This window comes from Coregonus clupeaformis, chromosome 10, assembly GCF_020615455.1.
Source record: "Coregonus clupeaformis isolate EN_2021a chromosome 10, ASM2061545v1, whole genome shotgun sequence".
Classification (NCBI taxonomy): domain Eukaryota; kingdom Metazoa; phylum Chordata; class Actinopteri; order Salmoniformes; family Salmonidae; genus Coregonus; species Coregonus clupeaformis.
This window is the reverse complement of record NC_059201.1, coordinates 25101914-25129117: the sequence shown is the minus strand read 5'-3', so window position 1 is coordinate 25129117 and position 27204 is coordinate 25101914. Positions and strand designations below refer to the sequence as shown.

Sequence of the window (27204 nt, the reverse complement as noted above, 5' to 3'; positions counted from 1 at the left end):
AACATTCAATTCTCTGGCAACAGCTCTGGTGGACATTCCTGCAACCAGCATGCCAATTGCACGTGCCCTCAAAACTTGAGACATCTGTGGCATTGAGTTGTGTGACAAAACTGCACATTTTAGAGTGGCCTTTTATTGTCCCCAGCACATGGTGCACCTGTGTAATGATCATGCTGTTTAATCAGCTTCTTGATATGCCACACCTGTCAGGTGGATGGATTATCTTGGCAAAGGAGAAATGCTCACTAACAGGGATGTAAACACATTTGTGCCCATAATTTGTGAGAAATAAGCTTTTTGTGCGTATGGAAAATGTCTGGGATATTTTATTTCAGCTCATGAAACATGGGACCAACACTTTACATGTTGCTTTTATATTTTTGTTCAGTTGGTCAGAATGCATAAAAAATTTCACTCAATAATCCCCCAACATATTTCACAAATTATGTAATGTACAGTTCCAAAAGATTAAAATATAGATGTACAGTATTTTTAAATTGTTCTAAAGTGCATACATATATTTGGTAAGTGCTTTAAGTTATACAGTACATACCATTCAAGAATCTCAATCCTACTGTACCTACACATAATCTCCAGCTAATGCACATACAATCAATTACAGCTGACATACATGCAAACTCTAGATATTAGTAAAATGATTATCACAAGGGTTGCCACAACGAATGTGTCCTGAGGAAAATAAATTCCAGTATGATTGTATGGAAGAATATTCCACTTATCTCATGGCCTGTCATGTGTTTTTGGTTTAACAAATGTTGCTAACGTTTTTATATTCTAAAGTCTAAATATACAGTATATACACTCTACATTGTGTAAATGTTGAATGGCAGCTTATGCAGGTGACCTGAGGTGTTGAGGGGACTAGCGGGAGTCCTCCCCCATCTCGGCCTCTCCCAATGGGAACAGCAACTTCCTGAGGATGGGGGCGTAGAAGGGGCCGAAGACTGAGCGGTTGAAATGGACCATTCGCCCAAAGGCCATTCCCAGCTCTGCCACCTCAGCACTCAGCAGCCTCAGGGCAGGGGGCATGGACGGACTCCTTTTAGTGGGGCCTCCCTCCAGCATGGCCTGGAGGTAACCCTGCACTCTTTCTCCTACAATATGTGTGAGATGCAAAGAGAGAGAAATCAGCCTGCTGCATTGCCCATCTGACATACAAGAACCTTCGCAGACACAGAACATAGCTTGCTAAACTGTACAACTGTATGAAAATCATAATTGTATCAGTAATGGTTAAATTGACCTCCACATATCTCAGGATTAACATGGTACTCATGCAACTAGTTACTCTGGAATGCTGAAGCAGTGTCTTAAGAACTGCTGTACTTGAACTTGGGTGGTCAGATTTGGGTTGCCCCTCACCGGTGGTGACTGACCTATGAGAGTGTGGATGGGGTTGTTGTCCTTGGCCAGGTCTGAGATCTGTCCCTTAAGCACGTCTTCACTGTCCTGAGGCAGCGCTGGTCCTTCCTGGGTGATCAGAGCCTCCTTCACCTGCACCAGCACCTGCTCCCCCAGCCCCAGCAACGCCCCCTGCAGGTCAAAGTCCCTGAACGCACCAGAGAGACTGGTGTCAAACATCCATTCAGAACAACTGCAGGATGATTTATTGAACTGTCAATAATACATTTGATTGTACTTTAGAGAGTACAGCATGAATAGCTTTATGAAATCATGTATAAACATTTGTATTTTAAATGTTTATTAACTGAGCCTGCAGAAGCCGGGGTTTGTTGCAGACATTTGAAGTGTGGCAGCTGGGCTCTTTTGTCAACTTCCATACTTCTTCTGTTATACATTACCTGTGCCCCGAGACAGCCAGTAAATCCCCCCCCCCATCTCTTACCTGCTGTGACTGCCCTCCAGCAGGGCAGTGATGGTCTGCTTGAGTTTAACTACAAACCCCTGCAGAGAGAAAACAGCGCCCCCACATTGTGTGCTGGTCAACAGCAGAACTGATGCCTCAAGAACCAGCAGGATCAGCCTCTTCCCCAGTGCGTCCAAGCGGGCTCTGTCCATCAGAACTGTCTGTGGAGGGAGAGGAGAAATTTGGACTATAAAATATTTTCCAGTAGATACGTGGGGGTGAAACCACAGGGAATTATTATTATGTAATCTCAATCTATTAATTTGTTGGAGCAATAGGTGATTCATCCATTCACTGATAATTCCCTGATGTCATTTCCTTGCTGAAAATGTCTTCAACCACCTTCTTCCTGGATTATATTCTCCACTAAACTACATGAACTGTCTACATCCTTGTTATGCCACTGGGAAGACAGAACCAATCAGGGTCCTCGTTGTTTGATTACCTCAGGGTAGTTCTGGTCATGGGGGTCCCAGCTCAGCAGTCGCAGGTAAGCCCTGTTCAGGACAGCAGTAGGACTTACTGGACCACGTGGCCTGGGAGTTCCAGGGTCAAGGTCAGACTGGGCACTGACCGATGCCTCCTCTCGTGCTGCCACTTGAAGCCAAATGGTGGTATTGTCCAGGAACTCTTGAAAAGGATGGTTAGAAAAGCAGTTTATACAATTATAGAATAAACAACAGAAACATATGGAAACCATCATTAGACAAACAATATCAGTTTTGAAGTTCCTGACATTTATTTGATGGAAAGTGTGAATGCGATTAAAGTGATTATCCTTCCAACCGAGTTCAATCAATCAATCAAATAAATGTATAAAGCTTTTTATATCAGCAGATGTCACAAAGTGTTTATACAGAAACCCAGCCTAAAACCCCAAAAAGCAAGCAATGCAGATGTAGAAGCACAGGTTCTTCCTTCTGGATGTTAGGAGCATGTCAGATTTGTCAGGACTGAAATGCTTTTAAGTGTAGATTTTCTCTTAGAACATTGTCTCACTCACCAGGCTGCTCCTCTAGGATCTCCTGGAACTTGGCTCGCTCGTATTGGACAGCCTGCTGAAGAAGATTAGGTCTGAGGCTCTGTACGGTGAAGTTGACCATGTCTGTCTTCATCAGGCCAAGGACTCTGAAGATCTCCCTGTTAGTCAGGAAAGGAAAATATGTCTTAGCATTAAACCACAAGTAGGCCTTGGTTCATTACTGGACATGTGTGGACCATACCCAAAGTAACTATGAATGAGTAGGGGAATCGTCTGGGAAGGAGCTTCCCAGAGTTGAACTATTCTGAGATGTTGTCTTTCCCAAGGTAATTTGGTTACATTTTCATATCTGATATTATGCTACATAATTACATTTTTATCATAAAATGAGTTAATTGAGCCTGTCCCTCACCTTAGGAGCTCCACTGGTTCCGAGAGATCCCGTAGTGTCTTGATCTCTGGGTCCCGTACAGGGGCACACAGGGAGGCCATGGTATTGATGATGTAGCCTGACAGTCTTTGAAGGTCCAGGGCCCCGTGATCTGCCTGCTGCTGGATCAGCTCCAGGTCCAGAACCTCCTCCACCTGGGCCTTCAGACGCACATGGCCAGGAAGGAGCAGGGACAACACGGTCTGACCACACAGGGGACAACCACACAGTGGGTCACTTAGCCTTTCTTTGTTTGCTATACTATGCTGAGAAACTGAGGGAAGGAGTGAGCTAGTAAAGGTACATGACCATACTCACAGTTTTCACCTCTTGTAGCAGAATGACTGCATGGATATAGTCTGGAGGGCTACATGAAAGCTGCTCACGAAGACAGTCCCAGAAAGCACTGTGAACTATGTCAGTCACTCTCCCTTCCAAGCTAAAAATAAATCATGATTAAAAAGCAGTGACTTCAAAGTGACTGATAATATGATCATACAGTGATTATTGACCATCATTACACAGAAATGGTGTGTGTGTGTTTCATAACTAGTCTTGCCTGTCTTTGGGTGGGCTGTTCTGTCTGAAGCTGAAGTCTCTGTTGATCACGATCTCATGTGCAAGGCTGAGATTGGAAACACAATTCTCCAACTCCATCATATCTGCGAGAGAGGCTTGTTTGGGAGGGCTCCCTGGAAAATAAAGACAGACAGACACACACAGACAGACAGACACATGCAGAGAGAGGAGAGAGAGAGAGAGAGAAGTGAAATACCCTTATTACACACCAAATACCAACAAAACCACAAAATCACATAATTCAACATATGAATCCATACCAATAGCTGATCATGAGGAGTGCCTGTTACCTGTTGGGGATTCAATTTTCTGGAGACAGGGCACATCACAGGGTGTGTCGCCTCCCACCTCTTCTATTGGGTTTGCATTCTGCATGACTGGACCATGAAAATAAAGTAATCATGGTCTCATAATATTATTTGGTATGTCGATACTGGTAATACATATTCACCATCAACAAAACGGGGTATGAAAAAAATGTCAGACTGCATTTTGGTTAGCTTATTCAATTATTAAAGAGAGAACCAAACTCACCAGCAATTGTGTTGAGTCTCCAGACAACGTTTGTAAATCAGTGTGAAGTTTTAAATTATATGCAGACGATCAAATGCAACTGTGTAGCACATGAATATAGCAGGGATGCGTCTGTCTGCTACAGTTAAACATCGGCGCTCTGAAGTTTAAAAGCAGACCAAACCATTACGTAAGTGGGGGATACTATTTATGCCTGACGGTTCCATATGTAGTAAGCATAAGCCTACTACAAAATTAAATGCTCTAGATATTTGAGATGTAAATATATTTATGAATTTAACTTACCCATAAAAATTGTCCATTCGTTTTATGTTCTGGTTTCAAACTCAATATAATAGACAGACAGATGGTTTGCTCCATGGTTGAATCAAAACAGAGGGGCGTGCCCTGACGTGTTTTTCTAGTTCAGCCCGGAGACTGTCCTTGCGATGCAACTGCAATGTTTTGACAAGTAGGAATGATACAAAGTTCGCCTTTATGTAGAATGTTACCAGGGAATAAACAATAAAGTAACCACGTGCAGTTTCAAAGTTCTCTCTAAAGTGAAATAGATGGAAACTGTCAAACAACCGGAAATGTCCATATTAGGCCGTTTTAAAAATGTGTTACAAAGCATACCAGAGGTGTGAACGTACCATGGCAACTAGATGTGATTGGCATTTGGGTAGTCCTACCCTAAAACAAAGCCACAGTACTATACAGTCACATAGACCATACACTCTTTAGTGGTAAGAAATTAATCAAGTCATCTCTAGAACTATTACCCCCCCAAGGAATAAACTTGAGGTTCATTTAATGCGTTTCTACACAATATATATATATATATATATATATATATATATATATATATATATATTTTTTTTTTATATATAATTGATCCTGAGCTCTGAATAGTGATATTTGTCTGTCACACATCCTATTCAATTGTATACATTATTATTGAAAGGGAGACGTTGCACTTAAGCACTCACTCGACCAACTTTTCAATTCCCAACCTATTCGATTCAAACACACTTTACATTGACCAAACTACTCAACTGTTGTACAAGCACTACCCTCTAAGCACCACTAGAGGACAGGATACATGTGACAAAATAACCAAGTTACTATCCTGAACAAAAATATAAACGCAACCAGCAAAGTGTTGGACCCATGTTCCATGAGCTGAAACAAAAGCTGAAATAAAATATCCCAGAAAAGTTTCATATGCACAAAAAGCTTATTTCTCTCAAATGTTGTGCACAAATTTGTTTATATCCATGTTAGTGAGCATTTCACCTTTGCTAAGATAATCCATCCACCTCACAGGTGTGGCATATCAATAAGCTGATTAAACAGCATGATCATTAAAACAGGTGCACCTTCTGCTGGGGACAATAAAAGGCCACTCTAAAATGTGCAATTTTGTCACACAACACAATGCCACAGATGTCTCAAGTTTTGAGGGAGTGTGCAATTGCCATGATGACCGCAGGAATGTCCACCAGAGCTGTTGCCAGAGAATTTAATGTTAATTTCTCTACCATAAGTCAATGTCGTTTTAGAGAATTTGGCAGTACATCCAACCGGCCTCACAACTGCAGACCAGGTGTATGGCGTCGTGTGGGTGAGCGGTTTGCGGATGTCAACATTGTGAACAGTGGGGTTATGGTATGGGCAGGAAGCATAAACTACGGACAACTAACACAATTGCATTTTATCGATGGCAATTTGAATGCACAGAGATACCGTAACGAGATCCTGAGGCCTATTGTTGTGCCATTCATCTGCTGCCATCACCTCATGTTTGAGCATAATGAACAGCCCCTATGTCGCAAGGATCTGTACATATTCCTGGAAGCTGAAAATGTCCCAGTTCTTCCACGGCCTCCATACTCACCAGACATGTCACCCATTGAGCATGTTTGGGATGCTCTGGATCGATTATGTATGACAGCGTGTTCCAGTTCCTGCCAATATTCAGCAACTTCGTACAGCCATTGAAGAGAAGTGGGACAACATTCCACAGGCCACAATAAACAACCTGATCAACTCTATGTGAAGGAGATGTCGCGCTGCATGAGGCAAATGGCAGTCACACCAGATACTGACTGTAAAGAACTGCAATTCACCCAAAGGATCAGTGAAGCCATTGGTCTTGCTACTGCACTGAACATGCCATAGTATCAAACTCAAGCACATATAGATTTTTACACAAAAAGAATAAGAACTATATATAACTGATTATGTTGCAGATTATTTATCATTGAAAAATGTTGCGTAACAAATTCAGTTATTTGATAAATACAGGCATTTGACAAAGTACTCAAACAAATAATTAAAAACACAATTGACCATTCATTACATGACAAGCACAAGTAAACAAGATTTTTATAAAAACACTAAAAAGACACCTCCCTCGAGCCATGATATTTACATGTTTGCATATTTCTAAATACTTAATTTTCATATAACAATTATGGATAACTTAAAAAGCAAATGCAGGCATGTAATTCCTTACAGGTAGCTTTAGACTCCTACAGAACTAACAGTCTTTCCCAGGAGCAAAATAGCTCGACAACTCAAACTAAACCTAACTTTTGAATTTCAGGCCAAATCAAGTCATTTTGGTTGTTTTAATTAAAACTAAAGAGAATAGAACCAATCATTTTAAGGGCTAGTGGAGTAAGAGATATGATGGTGAATGTCCACAGTGAGTTCCTTGAGTTGGGTCTTTTCAGCCCTGGGGTCAACCCATAGATCGTATGGGTCAAGAAGACCTACAGTCATAGAAGACCTCACAGGATGTGAAATCTGACCCAGGAATAAATAAAGTATGGCATGATGTCTTGGTAAATCACGTTTGGAAAAAGGTTTAGTGTCTTCTAAGCCAGTACAATGTACAGGGAAAGTACGATTTTGTACATGAAACCAAAATCAATGTCACAAACCAAAATCAAGCAATAGCGTAAACTGCTCTGAGCACAGTCAAATGCCATGCAGTGTATGTGTATAGTTGGTGATCATTACGAAATGGAGCTTAGCATCTGTTGGATAAGACTCAGACTGGTGACAGCTTTCATTTGTCCCAGGACACACAAAGTACATGTATGGCTGTCAATAACATCAGATCAGCACCAAAAGAAACATACTACGTATGCAGTCGATTATAATTAAATTCAGATTTATATTTCAGGAGAAAGTATTTCATATAACGTACCAGTCAAAAGTTTGAACACACCTACTCATTCAAGGGTTTTTCTTTATTTGTACTAGTTTCTACATTGTAGAATAATAGTGAAGACATCAAAACTATGAAATAACGCATATGGAATTATGTAGTAACCAATAAAAGTGTTAAACAAATCAAAATATATTTTATATTTGAGATTCTTCAAAGTAGCCACCCTTTGCCTTGATGACAGCTTTGCACACTCTTGGCATTCTCTCAACCAGCTTCATGATGTAGTCACGTGGAATACATTTCAATTAACAGGTGTGCCTTCTTAAAAGTTAATTTGTGGAATTTCTTTCCTTCTTAATGCATTTGAACCAATCAGTTGTGTTGTGACGTGACAAGGTAGGGGTGGTATACAGAAGACAGCCCTATTTGGTAAAAGACCAAGTCCATATTATGGCAAGAACAGCTCAAAGAAGCAAAGAGAAACCACAGTCCATCATTACTTTAAGACATGAAGGTCAGTCAATGCGGAACATTTCAAGAACTTTGAAAGTTTCTTCTAGTGCAGTCGCAAAAACCATCAAGCGCTATGATGAAACTGGCTCTCATGAGGACCGCCACAGGAATGGAAGACCCAGACCTCTGCTGCAGAGGATAAGTTCATTATAGTTAACTGCACCTCAGATTGCAGCCCAAATAAATGCTTCAGAGTTCAAGTAACAGACACATCTCAAAATCAACTGTTCAGAGGAGACTGCGTGAATCAGGCCTTCATGTTCTAATTGCTGCAAAGAAACCACTACTAAAGGACACCAATAAGAAGAAGAGACTTGCTTGGGCCAAGAAACACGAGCAATGGACATTAGACCAGTGGAAATATGTCCTTTGGTCTGATGAGTCCAAATGTGAGATTTTTGGTTCCAACAGCCGTGTCTTTGTGAGACGCAGAGTAGGTGAACGGATGATCTCTGCATGTGTGGTTCCCACCGTGAAGCATGGAGGAGGTGGTGTGATGGTGTGCTTTGCTGGTGACACTGTCAGTGATTTGTTTAGAATTCAAGGCACACTTAACCAGTACGGCTACCACAGCATCCTGCAGCGTACGTCATCCCATCTGGTTTGCGCTTAGTGGGACTATCATTTGTTTCTCAACAGGACAATGACCCAAAACACACCTCCAGGCTGTGTAAGGGCTATTTGACCAAGAAGGACAGTGCTGGAGTGCTGCATTAGATGACCTGGCCTCCACAATCAGCCGACCTCAACCCAGTTGAGATCGTTTGGGATGAGTTGGACCGCAGAGCGAAGGAAAAGCAGCCAACAAGTGCTCAGCATATGTTGGAACTCCTTCAAGACTGTTGGAAAAGCATTCCTCATGAAGCTGGTTGAGAGAATGCCAAGAGTGTGCAAAGCTGTCAAAGGCAAAGGGTGGCTACATTGAAGAATCTCAAACAAATCAAAATATATTTTATATTTAACACTTTTTTGGTTACTACATGATTCCATATGTGTTATTTAATAGTTTTGATGTCTTAACTATTATTCTACAATGTAGAAAATAGTAAAAATAAAGAAAAACCCTGGAATGAGTATGTGTCCAAACTTTTGACTGATACTGAATACCCATATCTCTCTTTTCAAACAGGCTCAAAGGTATCCTTGCAGTGCTTTTAGCACTATTAGTGCCATTATTCTAAGGCAGTCAGTCCATTCAATTTCCTGTAAACTGTTCTCTTTGACAGCCAAAGGGATGAACAGTTGTCTATCTATCTGTTTGCAGGCCATGACTAAATGTACCGTGAAGTAGCCAATCCAAAGGTGGGATGAAAGATGGTAGTGCAGAGGTAAGGTAGTCATCAGTGCAATGGCGACATGTTTCGTCTTGTCCCAGAGTGTGACTCCTTCCCACCAAACACAGACAGACATATGCACATGCACTCATTCGCACACCATACACAGACATACAAACACATACAACAAACACACAAACCAGCACTATATCGACCCATCATGGCTAAGAGTCTTTGAGCATGTTGATGTGTGCGTAGATCTTAAGTGCAGGTCCCAGTTTAATATTCATGGCACTCATAAGGTGGTCCTCTTTTAGTAGAAGCATGGCCTGCCCGTCTATCTCCTGCGAGCGGAACTCATCTGCTATCTCCTGGCAGCCTAGGAACAACAAGCCACAGTGAACCAGTTAAATAATGATCTAATTTCAAAGACAATCCACTGATGAATGAATAAACTTTATTGATCCCCATAGGGGAAATAAGCGTACTATCATCACAACATCATACCTACAGAAGAATGTAGTTATGGTGTAGGCCTAGCTAAATGCACTATACATACAAAAGTATGTGGACAACCCTTCAAATTAGTGGATTCAGCTATTTCAGCCACACCCGTTGCTGACAGGTGTATAAAATCGAGTACACCGCCATGCAATCTCCATAGACAAACATTGGCCTTACTGAAGAGCTCAGTGACTTTCAACGTGGCACAGTTATAGGATGCCACCTTTCCAACAAGTCAGTTTGTCAAATTTCTGCCATGCTAGAGCTTCCCCGGTCAACTGTAAGTGCTGTTATTGTGAAGTGGAAACGTCTAGAAGCAACAACGGCTCAGCCGCGAAGTGGTAGGCCACACAAGCTCACAGAACGGGACCGCCGAGTGATGAAGCGCGTAGCAACACTCACTACCGAGTTCCAAACTGCCTCTGAAAGCAATGGCAGCACAATAACTGTTCGTCGGGAGCTTCATGAAATGGGTTTCCATGGCCGAGCAGCCGCACACAAGCCTAAAATCACCAGCACACAAGCCTAAGATCACCATGCGCAATGCCAAGCGTCGGCTGGAGTGGTGTAGCGCTCGCCGCCATTGGACTCTGGAGTAGTGAATCACGCTTCACCATCTGGCAGTCCAATGTACGAATCTGGGTTTGGCGAATGCCAGGAGAACACTACCTGCTCCAATGCATAGTTCCAACTGTAAAGTTTGGTGGAGGAGGAGTAATGGTCTAGGGCTGTTTTTCATGGTTTGGGCTAGGCCCCTTAGTTCCAGTGAAGGGAAATCTTAATGCTACAGCATACAATGACATTCTAGATGATTCTGTGTTTCCAACTTTGTGGCAACAGTTTGGGGAAGGCCCTTTCCTGTTTCAGAATGACAATTCCCCCGTGCACAAAACGAGGTCCATACAGAAATGGTTTGTCGAGATCGGTGTGGAAGAACTTGACTGTCCTGCACAGAGCCCTGTCCTCAACCCCATCGAACACCTTTGGGATGAATTGAAAAGCCGACTGCAAGCCAGGCCTAATCACCCAACATCAGTGCCCGACCTCACTAATGCTGTTGTGGCTGAATGGAAGCAAGTCCTCGCAGCAATGTTCCGACATCTAGTGGAAAGGCTTCCCAGAAGAGTGGAGGCTGTTATAGAAGCAAAGGGGGACCAAGTCCATATTAATGCCCATGATTTTAGAATGAGATGTTCGACGAGCAGGTGTCCAAATACTTTTGGTCATGTAGTGTTTGTATGAGACTGACCTGGAAGGGAGTGGATGAACTCGTAGACTTCCTCTACATTCCACTTGGTGGGGTTATTGGGCAGGAAGTGCTTAGTGAGGAGTGGTAGCGCTCTGCCCTGGGTGGCCTCTTGGTCTGAGCCTCTCCCTGCCTGGTGTGACAACGCCTGGGGTGCTGGGGGCCCTGAACTGGCTCCTGACAGGGGTGACGGAGTCTCCTCATAGCTGGACATGTCAGAGCAGAGGCTGGACTCCTCCTGGCTGGGTTGGGAGGGGAGCGGGGAGGACACTGAACCCCCCTTGCTCTGCTGAGGTGTAGGGGATAGCTTCTGAAACACAAAACCCATGACAGTCAGCCCTGGTGTCACTGAGGGGAGCATGTTAATTCACAGGAGAGTTGTCCTGTCAGTGGAGAAGTAGGAGAGGATCCTACCTGCTTCTTAGGCTCGACACTCTGGCGGCAGCTGTTGTGTGACCTTCTGCGCCAGCGGTTGGATGCTTTGCTCCTCTCTGGACGGAAGAGGCCTATCCGCTTAGTGCACCCAACATTATACCTGTTCCACAACAACAACAAGGATAATAGCTGTTATGGCCACTCCCATTCCAAGATAACACTACTGAGAAGCTCTGACCCTGAGGGATTTAACCCACTCAAAGCATCTTTGTACATATTCATTAGAAATGGCCCATCAAATGTGACTTACCTTTTCGCACACACCATGGAACAGAACCGTTTTGACCCCTTGAATTTGTAGGCAAAGTCCACCCAGCCACAGAATTCACAGATCAGTTTGGGGGCATCTGAATCCTCTTGGTCTTTTAATTCTGTGTGCAAATCAAAATAATCGAACAATAACATCTCTTACATCTGAATTGTTAGTATTTATAAAGTCCATTATGGGGTTTATAGCCAAATATCATGGCTTTAATCACTCGAGCCATGAACTCTCTTACCTTGAGGGGTCAGCTCCTCTGTCTCAGAGTCTGTGGTGTTGGTCGGGTTACTAACAGGGGTCTTGTCTGGGTCAGAGGAGAGCTGCTCATGCAGCTTCTTTGGGCTGTCCATCATTACAGGCAACCGCTCAATCTGGTTACGACAGATCGTGACAAATTAATGCCACTCTTTCCAAGCTATGACAGCAATACAATGGTAAACTTACCATGCTGTGTCCATAAGCTATAATAAAGCCTGAGAAAAGACTTAGAAATGTTCAGCAAACATCCACTAGGATACAGTCTTTAATCGATAAGTAAAACAGGCACCTACAAAGTCACTCAAGTGTGTGTATCAACATTTTGCTCAGAATGATAACACTGGGAAAGGTGGTCTTAACATGCGTGTGCCTTCTTTCACAGACATCTCTGTATACACTGCTTTGGAACAAATTCTGTACTACAGTAGGCTACTAAAATGAATGACGAAGTTAAACAATAGAAAGGCATTGCCCTTTGTCATTGCTTAGCACAGTGAGTGCAGTTGATTGTTTGTATGTATTGCTAATAGGGACATGCCCCTGTGGGAATGGACTCTTGAGATGGTGACATGTTGTTTACTGGTAGCTGCTAAGGAGTACCATGGGAGAGGGCACTTACAGGGAAGGGTTCAGCTCCCTCCTGGATGACAAAGCCCTCGATGACGTGGGTGAGGACCTGGGGCTTGACGATGGCCTGGGGTGGCTTGTTCTCGCCATTCTGGGGGGTGCTGCCGGTCACAGTGGGTGCCTCGTTCTCATTTCCTGAGGTCATGGCTGGGGGTGGTGTACCAGGTGCAGCATTCAACCTCTTGGTAGTAGGGACTCCTGCCAATGACAAATCAAAGCAGCAGTTAACACATTGCATCACGTTCAATTATGTGGCCAAAATGTGTACACAATGTTTAAGAATTGATTAATTTCACTTTAATTATGCTAAAATATTTATTAAAAGTATGTACTGTGATCTCTGCTGTAAAGTGGTTCAAGTACTCAAGCACATTTGCATCATATACTGTATCTATCATACACCTGCCAAATCATGTGCGAAGGAGTCCACTTCCATTACCAAGCGTTTGTAATGTCACTCACTAGACGCGTATTAGTTACTGATGTAAATTGATCACGATAACAAAATATGAAAAGAAAACAACTGGCTGTCAAAAGTAATTCGAGTCCAAAACAGCGCTCATTTTTGACGGGTCGCCCACTAGTTTGTAATTTCCAAAGCAAAAACACGTATGGATACCGTAAACGAGTAGTAGCCTATGCATGAAAACAGCAGACGCTTCAGTGGCTGTTTGCAACCATGTAAAAAATCTTAAAAGTACTGAAAAAGTTAAACAACTGTCCCATTTCAAAAGGGAAATAACAAGAATTCGCTCACCAAAATTATTCCTGCTGCTTCACTTGCGCTTTTATCCGATTCAATACAAAAACACGCGCTGTCGCCTGCCTCTCTCCTTGAAAGCGAGAATTCAGTCAACCGTACAAAGCAGGCAAGACAGAGCGGAGACACTCGCTCGATCCAGCTCTGCTCCAATGGGGAGAGGCAGGCAGAGCTGAAGAATGAAATACTTGAATAAGGTACCGCCCTTTCTTTTTTCTCCATAGACAGGTACTCTGCTCTTATACTCTTACATTTCCACACATGAAAATAGAAACACTTCACTCATGTTGACAGATACATTTCTAGTTCTTTTCAAATCTATACATCTTAGCCCTGCAAATTCACAGGTCTCAAGTCTATCTGAGCAACTATTGGCATACAGGAACCACTTCATACAAATGTAGGTCCTGTGACCCAATGTAGCAGACAATTCTTGCAAACCAATTGATATGGCAACATACTATACTGCACATTTCTTGGTTTGTCTGTCAAAAGATGCACAATAAATACCAGGGACTCCATTAAAACCAGGAGCAGTTGGCTATTCTGCAACTTTGGGTTATGTTCAACCACTCAGCAGGCTCTGAATGTGTTGCAATCTGGTCCAAGCAGACAGCTAGAGGTCCTGCAGGCCTGCCTCTCTATTTTTAGACATCAAAGATAACTCTGTCTGTTTATTTTGAACAAGTGGAGCGCCTAGACTATGCATTCACACCCAAGCATAAAAAGGAGCCTTGTGGCTTTACATATTTCATTTTTACAAGAAAAGTAGCAATAAAAATGAAAGCTCTTACTATAATCTGTATGTTCAGCATTTTGAATGAGCGAGGGTGTGCGAGTGTAAGACTACCATCATAAAACACAGATTATTTTCCATTTGAGTAAAATATAGATGGATAGATACACACACATCTATCATTTAACGTTCCTAGACTGGAACACTGTGTTCACTGCTCCTCAATGGTCCCATTGGGGATAATCAGACAAAATTCTTCACCCTGACCCAAACCACGAGCACACAGCTGACAATAAACAGTGAGACAACAGATCTCCCACCTGGAGAGCAGAACATAGCAGAGCGGCTTATCTTTGGTCTGGCTCTCCAAGGTTGTAATTGGTTGTAAAAATGATATGACAACAATAGACCCCCAGTAAATTGGTTGTATATATGATATGACAACAATAGACCCCCAGTTAATTGGTTGTATATATGATATGACAACAATAGACCCCCAGTTACAGTCCTGCCTCCAGGCAACATAACTAAGAAAGGGGGTGATAAAAACATGTTAACTTATTAAAACAAAATGTCCTGTTACCTTGTGGTTGGCTGATGGGCGTGACTGGGTCAGTCTTGGGCTGCTCTGTTGGCTTGGTGTCTTGTGGTGGAGACGGGGTAAACGGGGTGGGCTGCTGCTGTACACTGGGAGTCGGGCAGCGCTCTCTGACCACCAATGTCGTCGGCTTCTCCTGTCCTTTACTGTCCTGGACCAATCTGGAAGCCTGAGAGTCCGTAATAGAATAGCGGGAGAGAGAGTTTAGTGAAACAATATTTGAGTAGTGATTAGAGATTACTGATATACAGAATTTTGTTTACTGATGCATTGTATATTGTGAGAGTGATCCTCTCCCATTTCCATACTTCTTGTTGTGATTGCTGCGTACTCACCTGTGAGAGTGCTGGTTGTATCTGGAGGTTGATGGCTGTGAGTTGCACTGGCTGGGCTTTGGCCTGGCTCAGGCTGGAGTGAAGAGCATGTGGGCTGATGGTGGAGTGGAAGATGGTTGCCTGCTGGCTGGGTGTAGAGGGCTGGTGGTGAGAGGCGGGCTTGGGCAGCACAGGGATAGGGCCTGCTTGGCTGGGGGACTGGGGGACCAGGGAGGGAGTCTGCAGGTGGGACTGGATGGAGGCAGTCTGCAGTAGCTGTCCCTGGGTCCTCTGGGAAGCCTGGGTCTGCTGGATCACAAACTGCTGCTGCTTATGCTGCTGGACCAGGGAGTGGGGCTGGATCTGGGTGTATGCTGTAACAGAAATCGAGAAATCGTATACATAAAACAAATCTGACAGTTAAGTCTGTACACAAAAGGAAAATGGACTCTACCCTAACTCAAAAAAGAATGGAAGAGTGGAACTCTGTAAAATAATGTTTGTTTCTATACTCTCCTTTGCCAGTATACCTATTGTTGACAAAATGTAACATCAAAACCTTGTTGAAAAGCACAAGACAGACTTGCCCTAAACCGTTGTCAAGGTTTTGACCAGTCACTAATGTCTCCAAAGGGTCTATCATCAGCTGACAGGGCTTTTGCTGACAAAATGACAACCAGAGCCCATATATTCCCAGAACCAATCATGTATTGTACTGTGCTTTAGTGAAAAGTACTCTACACACCAATAGTCAGAGTAGCCCCGGGCCAGACATGTGCATGAGGAAAGCAAGAGGGCAATATAATAAAAAAAGAAGTCATTTAGCAGACGCTCTTATCCAGAGGGATTTAAAGGAGCAATTAGGGTTAAGTGCCTTGCCAAGGGTGAATCGAACTAGCGACCTTTCGGTTACAGGCTCAACGCTCTTAACCGCTAGGCTACCTGCCACCCTGGGCCAGACATATGCAGGAGGAAAGCATCAGGGCAATAAAAAGCCAATGATCTATGACATGCTGTATGTAGTCATCTGTGAATCAATCCCCCAAGCCTTCAGTTGCCTAAACAATTTTCCCTAGGAAACAATGAGGTTGGATCTGGCCCTCATCATTACTGAAATATAGAGAAAGGGTTGTCATGCATCATCTCTCCTAGGAGCTGTTAACCTGTTTGTCTCAGGAGTAAGCCCTAGGGTTTTACAGTAGCTTCATGATTTTAGTAAACTAAAAGTGTCTATCTTTAACCTTTGTGGATCTCTTTTGATTACAGATTGATGCCAAAGATATAAGGGTCCCCACCCTTATCCGTATCTTTTGTGCAGGATAGGCTACCTCTGGTATGAATGTCTCTGTAACCACAGTCTCTACCCTGCAGTGAAAAAAATAGACGTTTCCATCCGGCAGAATTGCATGTCATTAGTCATTATACCACAGGATCTGCTGGAAAGTGTTTGATTTTCACGTGACAAAACTCTATGTAACCCACAGCATGTGGTTAGCTATGGTTTCACTAAGTACAGGGTGAAGACCGACACATCTTTCAGAAAGTATTATGATAAAAGCCCTGGACGGATACTCTCAATTACATGATAACACAGTAAAGTTCTACCTACCACCCAGCCCTCATTAAGGATAAATAGAAAACAGAGGCTGTATAATAATGGCTTTCAATTCAGAAAATAGGCCTAGCCCTTGTGTGAATAGATGAGTGGATTTCCCAACCACTGCTCACCGGATACAAGAAACAGCACTCAGAATCCTGCTTGACAGCTTTCTCAAGCATTTTAATGAGTAACAGAGAAATGTCTTGGAAGGAGAGGAAGGGGGATTCATTTAAATGCCTTTTTCTCCCTCAAGGCCTTGGGATTAAGGAGTGGAATGACTCAGGCCCCCACACCCCCCCCTATGGACCCACTACGCTACCACTCCCCCATGCCTGTGTGTTGTTTCAGGATGTCTAGAGGAAATGTTTCAACAGCAGACCTTGGAAAATCCCTGGGTTTCTGCAATCGACTGCTGCTGCTTTAGTTTAGAAACATCACCCACACGTCAGTGTAACTCACTTTACACACGTCTTAACCCAGCTTGAGAAAAACTACTCATTGGCCAGCTTATTAGGTACACCCATCTAGTACTGGGTCGGAACCCCCTGTTACCATGAAGGGATGCACCTGGCCAGCAACAATGTTCAGATACGCTGTGGCGTTCAAACGTTGCTCAATTGGTATCAAGGGACCTAACGTGTGCCAGGAAAACATTCCCCACACCATTACACCACCGCCACCAGCCTGTACCGTTGACACCAGGCAGGATGGGGCCATGGACTCATGCTGCTTATGCTGAATCCTGACTGCCATCAGCATGACGCAACAGGAACCGGGATTCGTCGGACCAGGCAATGTTTTTCCACTCCTCAATTGTCCAGTGTTGGTGATCTCTTGCCCAATGGAGCCACTTTTCTTGTTTTTATCTGATAGAAGTGGAACTCGGTGTGGTCGTCTGCTGCAATAGCCCATCCGTGACAAGGACCGTTGAGTTGTGCGCTCCGAGATGCCGTTCTGCACACCACTGTTGTACTTTGCCTATTTGTGGCCTCCCTGTTTGCTTGCATGATTCTTGCCATTCTCCTTTGACCTCTCTCATCAACGAGCTGTTTTCGGTCACAGGACTGCCACTGATTGGATGTTTTTTGTTTGTCGCACCATTCTCGGTAAACCCTAGACAATATTGTGCTTGAAAAGCCCAGGAGGCCGGCTGTTTCTGAGATACTGTAACCGGCACGCCTGGCACCGACGATCATACCACGCTCAAAGTCACTTAGGTCAGTTGTTTTACCTATTCTAACGTTCAATCGAACAGTAACTGAATGCCACAATGCCTGTCTGCCTGCTTTATATAGCAAGCCACGGCCACATGACTCACTGTCTGTAGGACTGAACCATTTTCGTGAACGGGGTGATGTACCTAATAAACTGAGTACATGTCAAACATATCTCTACTAATTGTGTTTTAAGTGCTTGTTAAAGGAGTAAGCAATGGAGATACTATGTATGGGTACATGGAAGCACTCAAGGGCTTGGTGAATTAACAGAGAATGGGGAGATCCTTTCAGGTATAATAATACACTCAGTCCAAACATAAACGGATGCTTAGCTAAAACCAACTTAAAGCTATGCTTCAAATCACAAAGACGACTGAAGAGAAGACTTGACGCTAGGGCTGGATTTTTTTTGACAAAACGGAAAACCACAGTGCAATTAGCAGGGGCATATAACCAGACTGTTAGTCTTCAAGGTGGTCTTTGTGGGGTTTGATGCGGTGCTGTTCTGTGGGTGTAGTAGGGTGCTGGGAAGACTTCTGTCTGCCAAGGAGGTGCTGATGAAAATACTAAAGTACACAATGAACGGAACAGCTGCTTCCAGCCAATCCCTATTCAAGGGAAAACGAGCCCCTGTCTGTGGTAGGAATAGCAGACACACTGCTGCTCCCACAAGATCTGCTCTCTTCTTCTCTCCAATGGCTCAATTACTACTCTGTACTAAAATAGACGGCAACACAATAAACTAAGCCTATTCCTGTGCTGTGTTCTCTCACACCATGTTGAAAGTGAAACTGCTTTAGACATTTGTTATGTAGCCTATTATTATTATTATTGAGGGGTAGATTGGACTTGTGTTTCATTGAAGTCTAACCTTCTTCAAAATTACAACATTCTGTTGCCTAACAGAGTAAAGGCGTCCACATGCTTCAGAACCTAAACAGTTCGGAAGAGTTTGTGCATATACTACGACAAAATTTTGTGACGTTTTTGTTTGTTTTGGACTTCGGTTAGTTTTTTTTTTAGGCTGTTCGGGCACAATTTTTTTTCTGGAGGCAAGCCGAAGTTCGGAGCCGAAGTCTATGCCCCTTTGTCGGTGATTGGTCAACAGTAGGGATTCTTCAATAAAGTCTTTGTTGTCATTCAACAAAGAGACGACTCGTTTTCATGCACATTTTTTCATTAAGAAATACCAAACTTAGTTAGATGTAAAATTGTGCGACTAAACGTCAAAAACGTCAAAATTCATGACAGATTTATTGCGTTACCGTAGATAAATCCTGACTATTTTGAGGAAGTGTATAGTGGCTACGGCGTCTCAAAAGGGACAAACAGTACTATTGCCGCTTTTTTCTCATTTTTCAAGCAGGTCTTTTAAGTGGGTATGCGAGAACACTCGTTCGGTTCGCCTAGCCGACTTCCCACTGAAGAACCAACATGTATAATGAATGACACAGTCGATGCCATTGCATTAGAATAAGTTGGTAGAGCAGGGACTTATCGCAGGGATATCATTCATTCCGATAAGTAGCCTATACTAGAGACATTTGAAATTTGAAATGATATAAGTTTGCTAATATGGTTGACAGTTAGTGGCACAATTGATGGCTACAACCATCAAACTTGTAGTAGTAGTTGAAAGGATAATTTAAAACAAATGTGGTGCACATTCATGTTATAAACGTATCATTCTATTTATCGTTTAATTTATCGCATCAATTCAGGCTATTTATCGCGATATGAATTTTTGTCCATGTCACCCAGCTCTATAAATTGGAGCCCCTATTCAACCCTAAACCCCAGTCCGCCGGGCAGCCACCACGGCTGCTAGCCCATCTCCCCCTTGTCTAATCCACTGTGAACTGACAAAATACTTCTCACATCTCCAGGGCACACCTGTCTGTTCCCCATTGTCACTGCCATGGCAACCCATTTGAATTTTATGAGTGTATGTAGCCAGGTTTTCAGATTCATCCATCCTTTCGTTTTAATCAGAATCCATTACTTTAACAAAGCGAGACAAAGGCACAGTTGTGCAGTCGCACGCTCAGCTAATCCGTCCAGTCTGGCGTATGGCACAACACACAAAGTTCACCCTTGCAGCGCTTAGCACACGCACTCTCTCACACACATACACACTCAGTCAGAGTTATTCTGTTCAACTGCTGGCATATACACAGCCATTCTCTGTGACAAAACCACCCAGCTGCTGACTTTCAGTCACACAATAAGTGGTCTAGAAAGACGCATCTGTGGCACAGAGTAGGGGTTGGGCGGTATCCAGATTTTCATACCATTTCTGTACCATTCTGAGGTACACTGTATTACCAGGAATGCACACAAGGGGCGCTATTTATTTTGTACGCACAAAACAATTTAGGCAACAGGGATCTTGATCCAGGAGGGGATTGAATGTCTCCGCTGTAACCAAGAAGCTTTATCTTGACATCTAGCCACTTAGCTACTAGCAAGTTAGCAAACCAAATGCATAGCTGGAGCCCTGAGCTGGATATAATTTATTTAACACATCTTAGATCACATCACGGAGCACAGCAAAAACCATGCCTTCTCTCAACAGCCAGTGGATTTAATGATGCTGGACAAAAAACAATACATCATTTCAGCAAACCTGACTAAATCTCCAAGCGGGCAATGGTGTCAACTTCATGAAATAATATAAAAGCCTGTGTCTGTAGAAGCTAGCGAACGTTAGGGTTGGATACATACCTGGAGTGTTGAGAGGCTGGCCACTCACAGCTGTGACGCTGCGACTCATGTTTATGGCGCGCACCTCCGTCACAATGCTCTCCCCCTTCTTGCTCCCATCTAAGGGGCCGTCGGACGAGCTGCCCTTCCCTCCAGCGCCCCGGCTCCCCTGGCTGGGGTTTTTGATCAGGGGAGAGGGCTGGATGGAGACAGGGGTCTGCTTTAGGCTGAGGGCCTGGAGGTTGTGTGTTTGAAAGGAGGACATGGTCGCCCCCTGCTGGCTACGGATAGCCAGGTTCTGGACCTGGAAAGACACAGAGGTCAGGTGCTGGAGGCAATGACACATGGCCTGGGGCAAGAGAGGTGGGGTGCCCCACAGTCAAGGGTCCACCCACAGGCCATCTCCAGAATTAGTGAGAAATAAACTTTTTTGGATAACTAAATGAGTTATCACAGCATAACTGTAAACATAATGCATTTGCTATCCCCCTGTATCAATTATGGTTCATTATGTTGATCTTATATGCCATCTAGTGCAGTTCCAAGTTACTACAGCAACTCTGTGTGTATGGTGTTATCATATAGAGTTGAGATAATAATAGTGTACCTGTGAGGAGGCAGACTGTTGTCCAGAGGACTGCGTGGAGCTCTCAGACTGGACTGCAGTCACTGTGGCCGTAGGTGTGAAGATGAGCTGGGGGGACAAAGGAACAGCACGGCCTAGGCTCCTAGCAACTTGCACAAGGTTGCTTTGCTGTGCCTGAAAATCACACACCAACATATACAGTTGAGGTCGGAAGTTTACATACACCTTAGCCAAATACATTTAAACTCAGTTTTTCACAATTCCTGACATTTAATCCTAGTCAAAATGCACTGTCTTAGGTCAGTTAGGATCACCACTTTATTTTAAGAATGTGAAGTGTCAGAATAATAGTAGATAGAATGATTTATTTCAGCTTTTATTTATTTCATTACATTCCCAGTGGGTCAGAAGTTTACATACTCAATTAGTATTTGGTAACATTGCCTTTAAATTGTTTAACTTGGGTCAACGTTTCAGGTAGCCTTCCACAAGCTTCCCACAATAAGATGGGTGAATTTTGGCTCATTCCTCCTGACAGAGCTGGTGTAACTGAGTCAGTTTTGTAGGCCTCCTTGCTCGCACACGCTTTTTCAGTTCTGTCCACAAATGTTCTATAGGATTGAGGTCAGGGCTTTGTGATGGCCACTCCAATACCTTGACTTTGTTGTCCTTAAGCCATTTTGGCACAACTTTGGAAGTATGCTTGGGGTCATTGTCCATTTGGAAGACCCATTTGCAACCAAGCTTTAACTTCCTGACTGATGTCTTGAGATGTTGCTTCAATATATCCACATAATTTTCCTTCCTTATGATGCCATCTATTTTGTGAAGTGCACCAGTCCCTCCTGCAGCAAAGCACCCCCACAGCGTGATGCTGCCACCCCCGTGCTTCATGGTTGGGATGGTGTTCTTCGGCTTGCAAGCCTCCCCCTTTTTCCTCCAAAGATAACAATGGTCATTATGGCCAAACAGTTTTATTTTTGTTTCATCAGACCAGAGGACATTTCTCCAAAAAGTATGATCTTTGTCCCCATGTGCAGTTGCAACCGTAGTCTGGCTTTTTTATGGAGGTTTTGGAGCAGTGGCTTCTTCCTTGCTGTGCGGCCTTTCAGGTTATGTCGATATAGGATACTTTTGTACCTGTTTCCTCCAGCATCTTCACAAGGTCCTTTGCTGTTGTTCTGGGATTGATTTGCACTTTTCACACCAAAGTACGTTCATCTCTAGGAGACAGAACGCGTCTCCTTCCTGAGCGGTATGACGGGTGCGTGGTCCCATGGTGTTTATACTTGTGTACTATTGTTTGTACAGATGAACGTGGTACCTTCAGGCATTTGGAAATTGCTCCCAAGGACGAACCAGATTTGTGGAGGTCTACCATTTTTTGTGGAGGTCTTGGCTGATTTCTTTTGATTTTCCCCTGATGCCAAACAAAGAGGCACTGAGTTTGAAGGTAGGCCTTGAAATACATCCACAGGTACATCTCCAATTGACTCAAATTATGTCAATTAGCCTATCAGAAGCTTCTAAAGCCATGACATAATTTTCTGGAATTCTCCAAGCTGTTTAAAGGCACAGTCAACATAGTGTATGTAAACTTCTGACCCACTGGAATTGTGATACAGTGAATTATAAGTGAAATAATCTGTCTGTAAACAATTGTTGGAAAAATTACTTGTGTCATGCACAAAGTAGATTTCCTAACTGACTTGCCAAAACTATAGTTAGTTAACAATACATTTGTGGAGTGGTTGAAAAACTCGTTTTAATGACTCCAACCTAAGTGTATGTAAACTTCCGACTTCAACTGTATGTAGACAATTCCTCCATGGGTTTGGGCACAGAAAAATAATACTGTAAGCATCAGATTTTTCTCTGTCGCTTTCTTTCACACTAACTCTCCCCATGCATCATGTGTCCAAATATCTTTTAAAAATGTGATCTAATCAGACTGAACTGATTCAGTTTGAGATGCAGGACAACCCTCCTACTACACTCCTTCCAACAGTGGCGACACAAACAGCACACACAAACACTTCCATCACACTAAGCCTCCAGAGGTGTGGCTAAGCCAGCTAGTGTGTGCCAGTGGGCATGCTCCTGGGGACTTACCATCTGGGCACGCAGGTACATATGAGCCTGACTGGCAGTGAGGGTGGTGGGGCTAGACGTGCTGCCCAGGAGCACGGCCTGCTGGGAGATGCTGCCGGCGGGGGCGGAGCTGACACTCTGGGTTCGGCTGATCAGCTGGGCTGCAGCCGGGGACGTGGTCAGGTTAATCTGGGGACAGGACAGAGAAGAGAAAGGATTACAGAACATCACCAACAACAAAAAAACACTACACATCTATGAACCCGACCCCTGAGTTAATAGACATGACTCACTGCACTCACTGTGGCCTGGGATGATCCTGTTTGCTGGGATGAAGTGCCATTTTGGGTGGAGCTCTGCCTTCCTGCCACAATACTGGCCTGTGGCATGACAGGTGAGAGAACAGTTAGAGGAGCATTTGGGGGTCCACACTTACAGTACATTTCTCTTCATCTGAAGATAATTGTTCGATTTACCAACTAAACTTTCAGAACCCTAACCCCAGCACTGACCTTATCTCACATCTTTGTCAAAATCCTAACACTAGCCCCCAGCCTTGTTGGCGGCCTGTTTAATTCCCCAGTTTAACAGTCTCGTGTCTCCAGTGCTCACCTGCTGTACAGCAGCCAGGCTCTGGAGCTGTGCATTGCTCAGGTGCTGCTGCTGGAGGGCTGCTGTCTGCAGCATGAGATGCTGCTGCTGCGCTGCGTACATCTGCTGCAGGTACTGCGCAGCCGTGTTGGGCTGCCGGTGCAATGCCTGCTGGATCACCTTCAGTACACAGGGAGAAAGAGACAGGTTAGCGGTTGGGGTAACATTCTCAACAACAGGCTCTAAAAAGGACTGTTACTAGGTTGGAGTAATGCTCTGAAAAAAACAAGTCCCAATTGCACTGTTTTTACTGAGCCATCGAAAAGCAGTAATGGGAGATTCCTAAGGTGGTTGGCCCCTATTGAGAAATGCTAGGGAGAACAGGCTCACTACTGCATCTCCTACACATTGTAATGGACTTAATCGCATCCTATGCCAACCCCTATAGCCTTGAGCACATATTTTCTTCAATCTTCATGACAAAAATGTACTGACAACCTCAGCATAGTTGCCAAGGCAACATGAGAGATGAATTGACTCAGAGCACATAGGCTTCCAGGGGGCAAAGAGGGTGGTGATGGAACAGCTATTCACTTCTCTCTTATTGAGCCCAAATGACCAGCCGTGCACTATGTTAAGTAGGCCGATAGTGACAATGCTGCTAGTTCCCTTGCTACGGGCAGATGAGCGCATGCATTTGAAAGAATAAAGGTTAGAAGAGACCTAAGATCTGTCTGTCACCCTTTAAGAGGAGGATAAACTCTGAGAGACTCATCCAAGCTGAGTTTCACATCGGTCAAAGGTCAAATAGCAGAGGACAGAGCCTGGAACTTGGAACCATAGCAACCCTGATCTGCTGTCGTCAGTATTGATCGATTGCATGATGCCAGTGTATTACATCAAATAAACAATGCGAAAAAATGATCTAATTGCATTTTCGTCTAAAATGTAATAGTCTTGTTTATTATAAGCATGAAGTAAATTCCATAGTGAGCGAAGTGCAATACTGGCCGATTTACGGTGCATGCATGGTTTTACCAGCAGATGGCAGTACGGCAATGACAATTTCATTATTGCAGGGAATGCAAATGGACAAAACAGTTTATGCAAAACACGTGTATGTGGGTGTGTGTCACACTGGACTGGCGTGTTTTTTTTACCCTGAAGTTTACCTGAACCGTCTGCCTGTCAGGAATCCCGCTGTACACAGAGATCTGAGGCACAGCCTGCCTTCCCGTGCTGCTGCTGGTGGTAGTGCTGCTACTGGTTGTACTGGTGCTGGAGGCAGTGGAGGCTGGAGGCCCCTGCTCACTGTCCATGGTGCCCTCTCCTCGTTTGGCCCTTCCCCTGCTGCCCTTTGGACAAGCTCTCCTGAACCTACAAGACAGGAAACAGGGACGTTACAATGAAGACATAGGGCTCAGACATATTGGGCCATGTTCATGACAGTCACTGTGTAAGCCCATTCAGTATAACTTAAAAAAGCATCCCTAAAGCCTGTAAGCCTGTATAAACATGACATGACGATCCTAAGGCAATGTACAATGTCTCATTGTGTATACAGTACCAGTCAAAAGTTTGGACACACCTACTCATTCAAGGGTTTTTCTTTATTTTTACATTGTAGAATAATAGTGACGACATCAAAACTATGAAATAACACATATGGAATCATGTAGTAACCAAACAAGTGTTAAACAAATCAAAATATATTCTTCAAATAGCCACCCTTTGCCTTGATGACAGCTTTGCACACTCTTGGCATTCTCTCAACCAGCTTCACCTGGAATGCTTTTACGACAGTCTTGAAGGAGTTCCCACATATGCTGAGCACTTGTTGGCTGCTTTTCCTTCACTCTGCTGTCCGACTCATCCCAAACCATCTCAATTGGGTTGAGGTCGGGGGATTGTGGAGGCCAGGTCATCTGATGCAGCACTCCCATCACTCTCCTTCTTGGTCAAATAGCCCTTACACAGCCTAGAGGTGTGTTGGGTCATTGTCCTGTTGAAAAACAAATGATAGTCCCACTAAGCCCAAACCTGATGGGATGGCGTATCACTGCAGAATGCTGTGGTAGCCATGCCGGTTAAGTGTGCCTTGAATTCGAAAAATAAATGACAGACAGTGTCACCAGCAAAGCAACCCCAAAACATAACACCTCCTCCTCCATGCTTTACGGTGGGAACGACATATGCAGAGATCATCCGTTCACCCACACCACGTCTCACAAAGACACGGCGGTTTGAACCAAAAATTTGAACTCCAGACCAAAGGACACATTTCCACCGGTCTACTGTCCATTGCTTGTGTTTCTTGGCCCAAGCAGGTCTCTTCATATTATTGATGTCCTTTAGTAGTGGTTTCTTTGCAGCAATTTGATTCACACAGTCCCCTCTGAACAGTTGATGTTGAGATGTGTCTGTTACTTGAACTCTGTGAAGCATTTATTTGGGCTGCAATTTCTGAGGCTGGTAACGCTAATGAACTTATCCTCTGCAGCAGAGGTAACTTCGGGTCTTCCATTCCTGTGGCGGTCCTCATGAGAGGCAGTTTCCTCATAGCGCTTGATTGTTTTTGCGACTGCACTTGTAGAAACTTTCAACGTTCCAGAAATGTTCAGTATTGACTGACCTTCATGTCTTAAAGTAATGATGGACTGTCGTTTCTCTTTGCTTATTTGAGCTGTTCTTGCCATAATATGGCCTTGGTCTTTTACCAACTGGGCCATCTTCTGTATACCCCCCTACCTTGTCACAACACAACTGATTGGCTCAAATGCATTACAGAAGGAAATCAATTCCACAAATTAACTTTTAAGAAGGCACACCTGTTAATTGAAATGCATTCCAGGTGACTATGAAGCTGGTTGAGAGAATGCCAAGAGTGTGCAAAGCTGTCATCAAGGCAAAGGGTGGCTATTTGAAGAATATATTTTGATTTGTTTAACACTTTTTTGGTTACTACATGATTCCATATGTGTTATTTCATAGTTTTGATGTCTTCACTATTATTCTACAATGTAAACAATAGTAAAAATTAAGAAAAACCCTTGAATGAGTAGGTGTGTCCAAACCTTTGACTGGTAGTGTACATACTTGTCTTATTTCAGCACGTGCTAAAATGAGACACAGGATTTGAGGCCCACACTGAAGCATAGACATTTATCATACATATAATGGATTTGATATGAGCTTTTTGTTTCTCAATTTGCCCTGTAAAATAGCAGACCCTTATGCAGAATGAGTTATTTACAGGTGCAGGAATGCAGGATGTCCATATAACATTAATGAATGACGAAAATACCAAACTATG

The 27204-nt window shown here is 43.7% G+C and overlaps 2 protein-coding genes across 7 annotated transcripts in view; both read right to left on the bottom strand.

Annotated features, from left to right (window-relative positions):
* Positions 1-319: 319 nt before the first annotated feature.
* Positions 320-4980, bottom strand: LOC121574934 (T-complex protein 11-like protein 2). Of its 2 annotated transcripts, XM_041887629.2 has the most exons (11): positions 4699-4980; positions 4414-4552; positions 4170-4256; positions 3860-3992; positions 3619-3739; positions 3283-3503; positions 2892-3028; positions 2334-2518; positions 1868-2049; positions 1398-1570; positions 320-1115 (listed from the first exon to the last, which is right to left on the bottom strand). In XM_041887629.2, the coding sequence occupies exons 3-11, from the start codon at positions 4252-4254 to the stop codon at positions 883-885; spliced, it is 1470 nt and encodes a 489-aa protein (XP_041743563.2). In that variant the 5' UTR covers positions 4255-4256; positions 4414-4552; positions 4699-4980; the 3' UTR covers positions 320-882. The 2 variants fall into 2 exon arrangements, with proteins under 2 accessions (XP_041743563.2, XP_041743564.2); XM_041887630.2 differs by lacking the exon at positions 4699-4980 and having other exon boundaries at positions 4414-4621.
* A 4138-nt stretch (positions 4981-9118) lies between these two features.
* LOC121574932 (polyhomeotic-like protein 2) overlaps positions 9119-27204 on the bottom strand; it is a 46152-nt gene continuing 28066 nt past the window's right edge. For 2 of the 5 annotated variants that reach the window (XM_041887628.2, XM_041887624.2), the window contains exons 2-15: positions 25052-25268; positions 23913-24071; positions 23594-23680; positions 23322-23489; positions 21231-21383; positions 20645-20927; positions 15125-15477; positions 14775-14958; positions 12688-12893; positions 12049-12181; positions 11799-11919; positions 11528-11648; positions 11117-11423; positions 9119-9742 (exon numbers count right to left, since the gene is read on the bottom strand). In XM_041887628.2, the coding sequence (XP_041743562.2) occupies positions 9588-9742; positions 11117-11423; positions 11528-11648; positions 11799-11919; positions 12049-12181; positions 12688-12893; positions 14775-14958; positions 15125-15477; positions 20645-20927; positions 21231-21383; positions 23322-23489; positions 23594-23680; positions 23913-24071; positions 25052-25210 (2589 nt within the window). In that variant the 5' untranslated portion in view covers positions 25211-25268 and the 3' untranslated portion in view covers positions 9119-9587. The remainder of the gene's footprint in view (positions 9743-11116; positions 11424-11527; positions 11649-11798; positions 11920-12048; positions 12182-12687; positions 12894-14774; positions 14959-15124; positions 15478-20644; positions 20928-21230; positions 21384-23321; positions 23490-23593; positions 23681-23912; positions 24072-25051; positions 25269-27204) is intronic. The other 3 variants (XM_041887625.2, XM_041887627.2, XM_041887626.2) reach the window with 3 other exon arrangements.

Excerpts from the sequence above, each read along its gene's own strand:
- LOC121574934 (XM_041887629.2), bottom strand. The coding sequence starts at position 4,254 with ATGCAGAATGCAAACCCAATAGAAGAGGTGGGAGGCGACACACCCTGT. Across the intron at positions 3,029-3,282 it reads GAACCAGTGGAGCTCCTAAG|GGAGATCTTCAGAGTCCTTG; the intron begins GTGAGGGACAGG and ends CCTGACTAACAG. Across the intron at positions 2,519-2,891 it reads GATCCTAGAGGAGCAGCCTG|AGTTCCTGGACAATACCACC; the intron begins GTGAGTGAGACA and ends ATCCTTTTCAAG.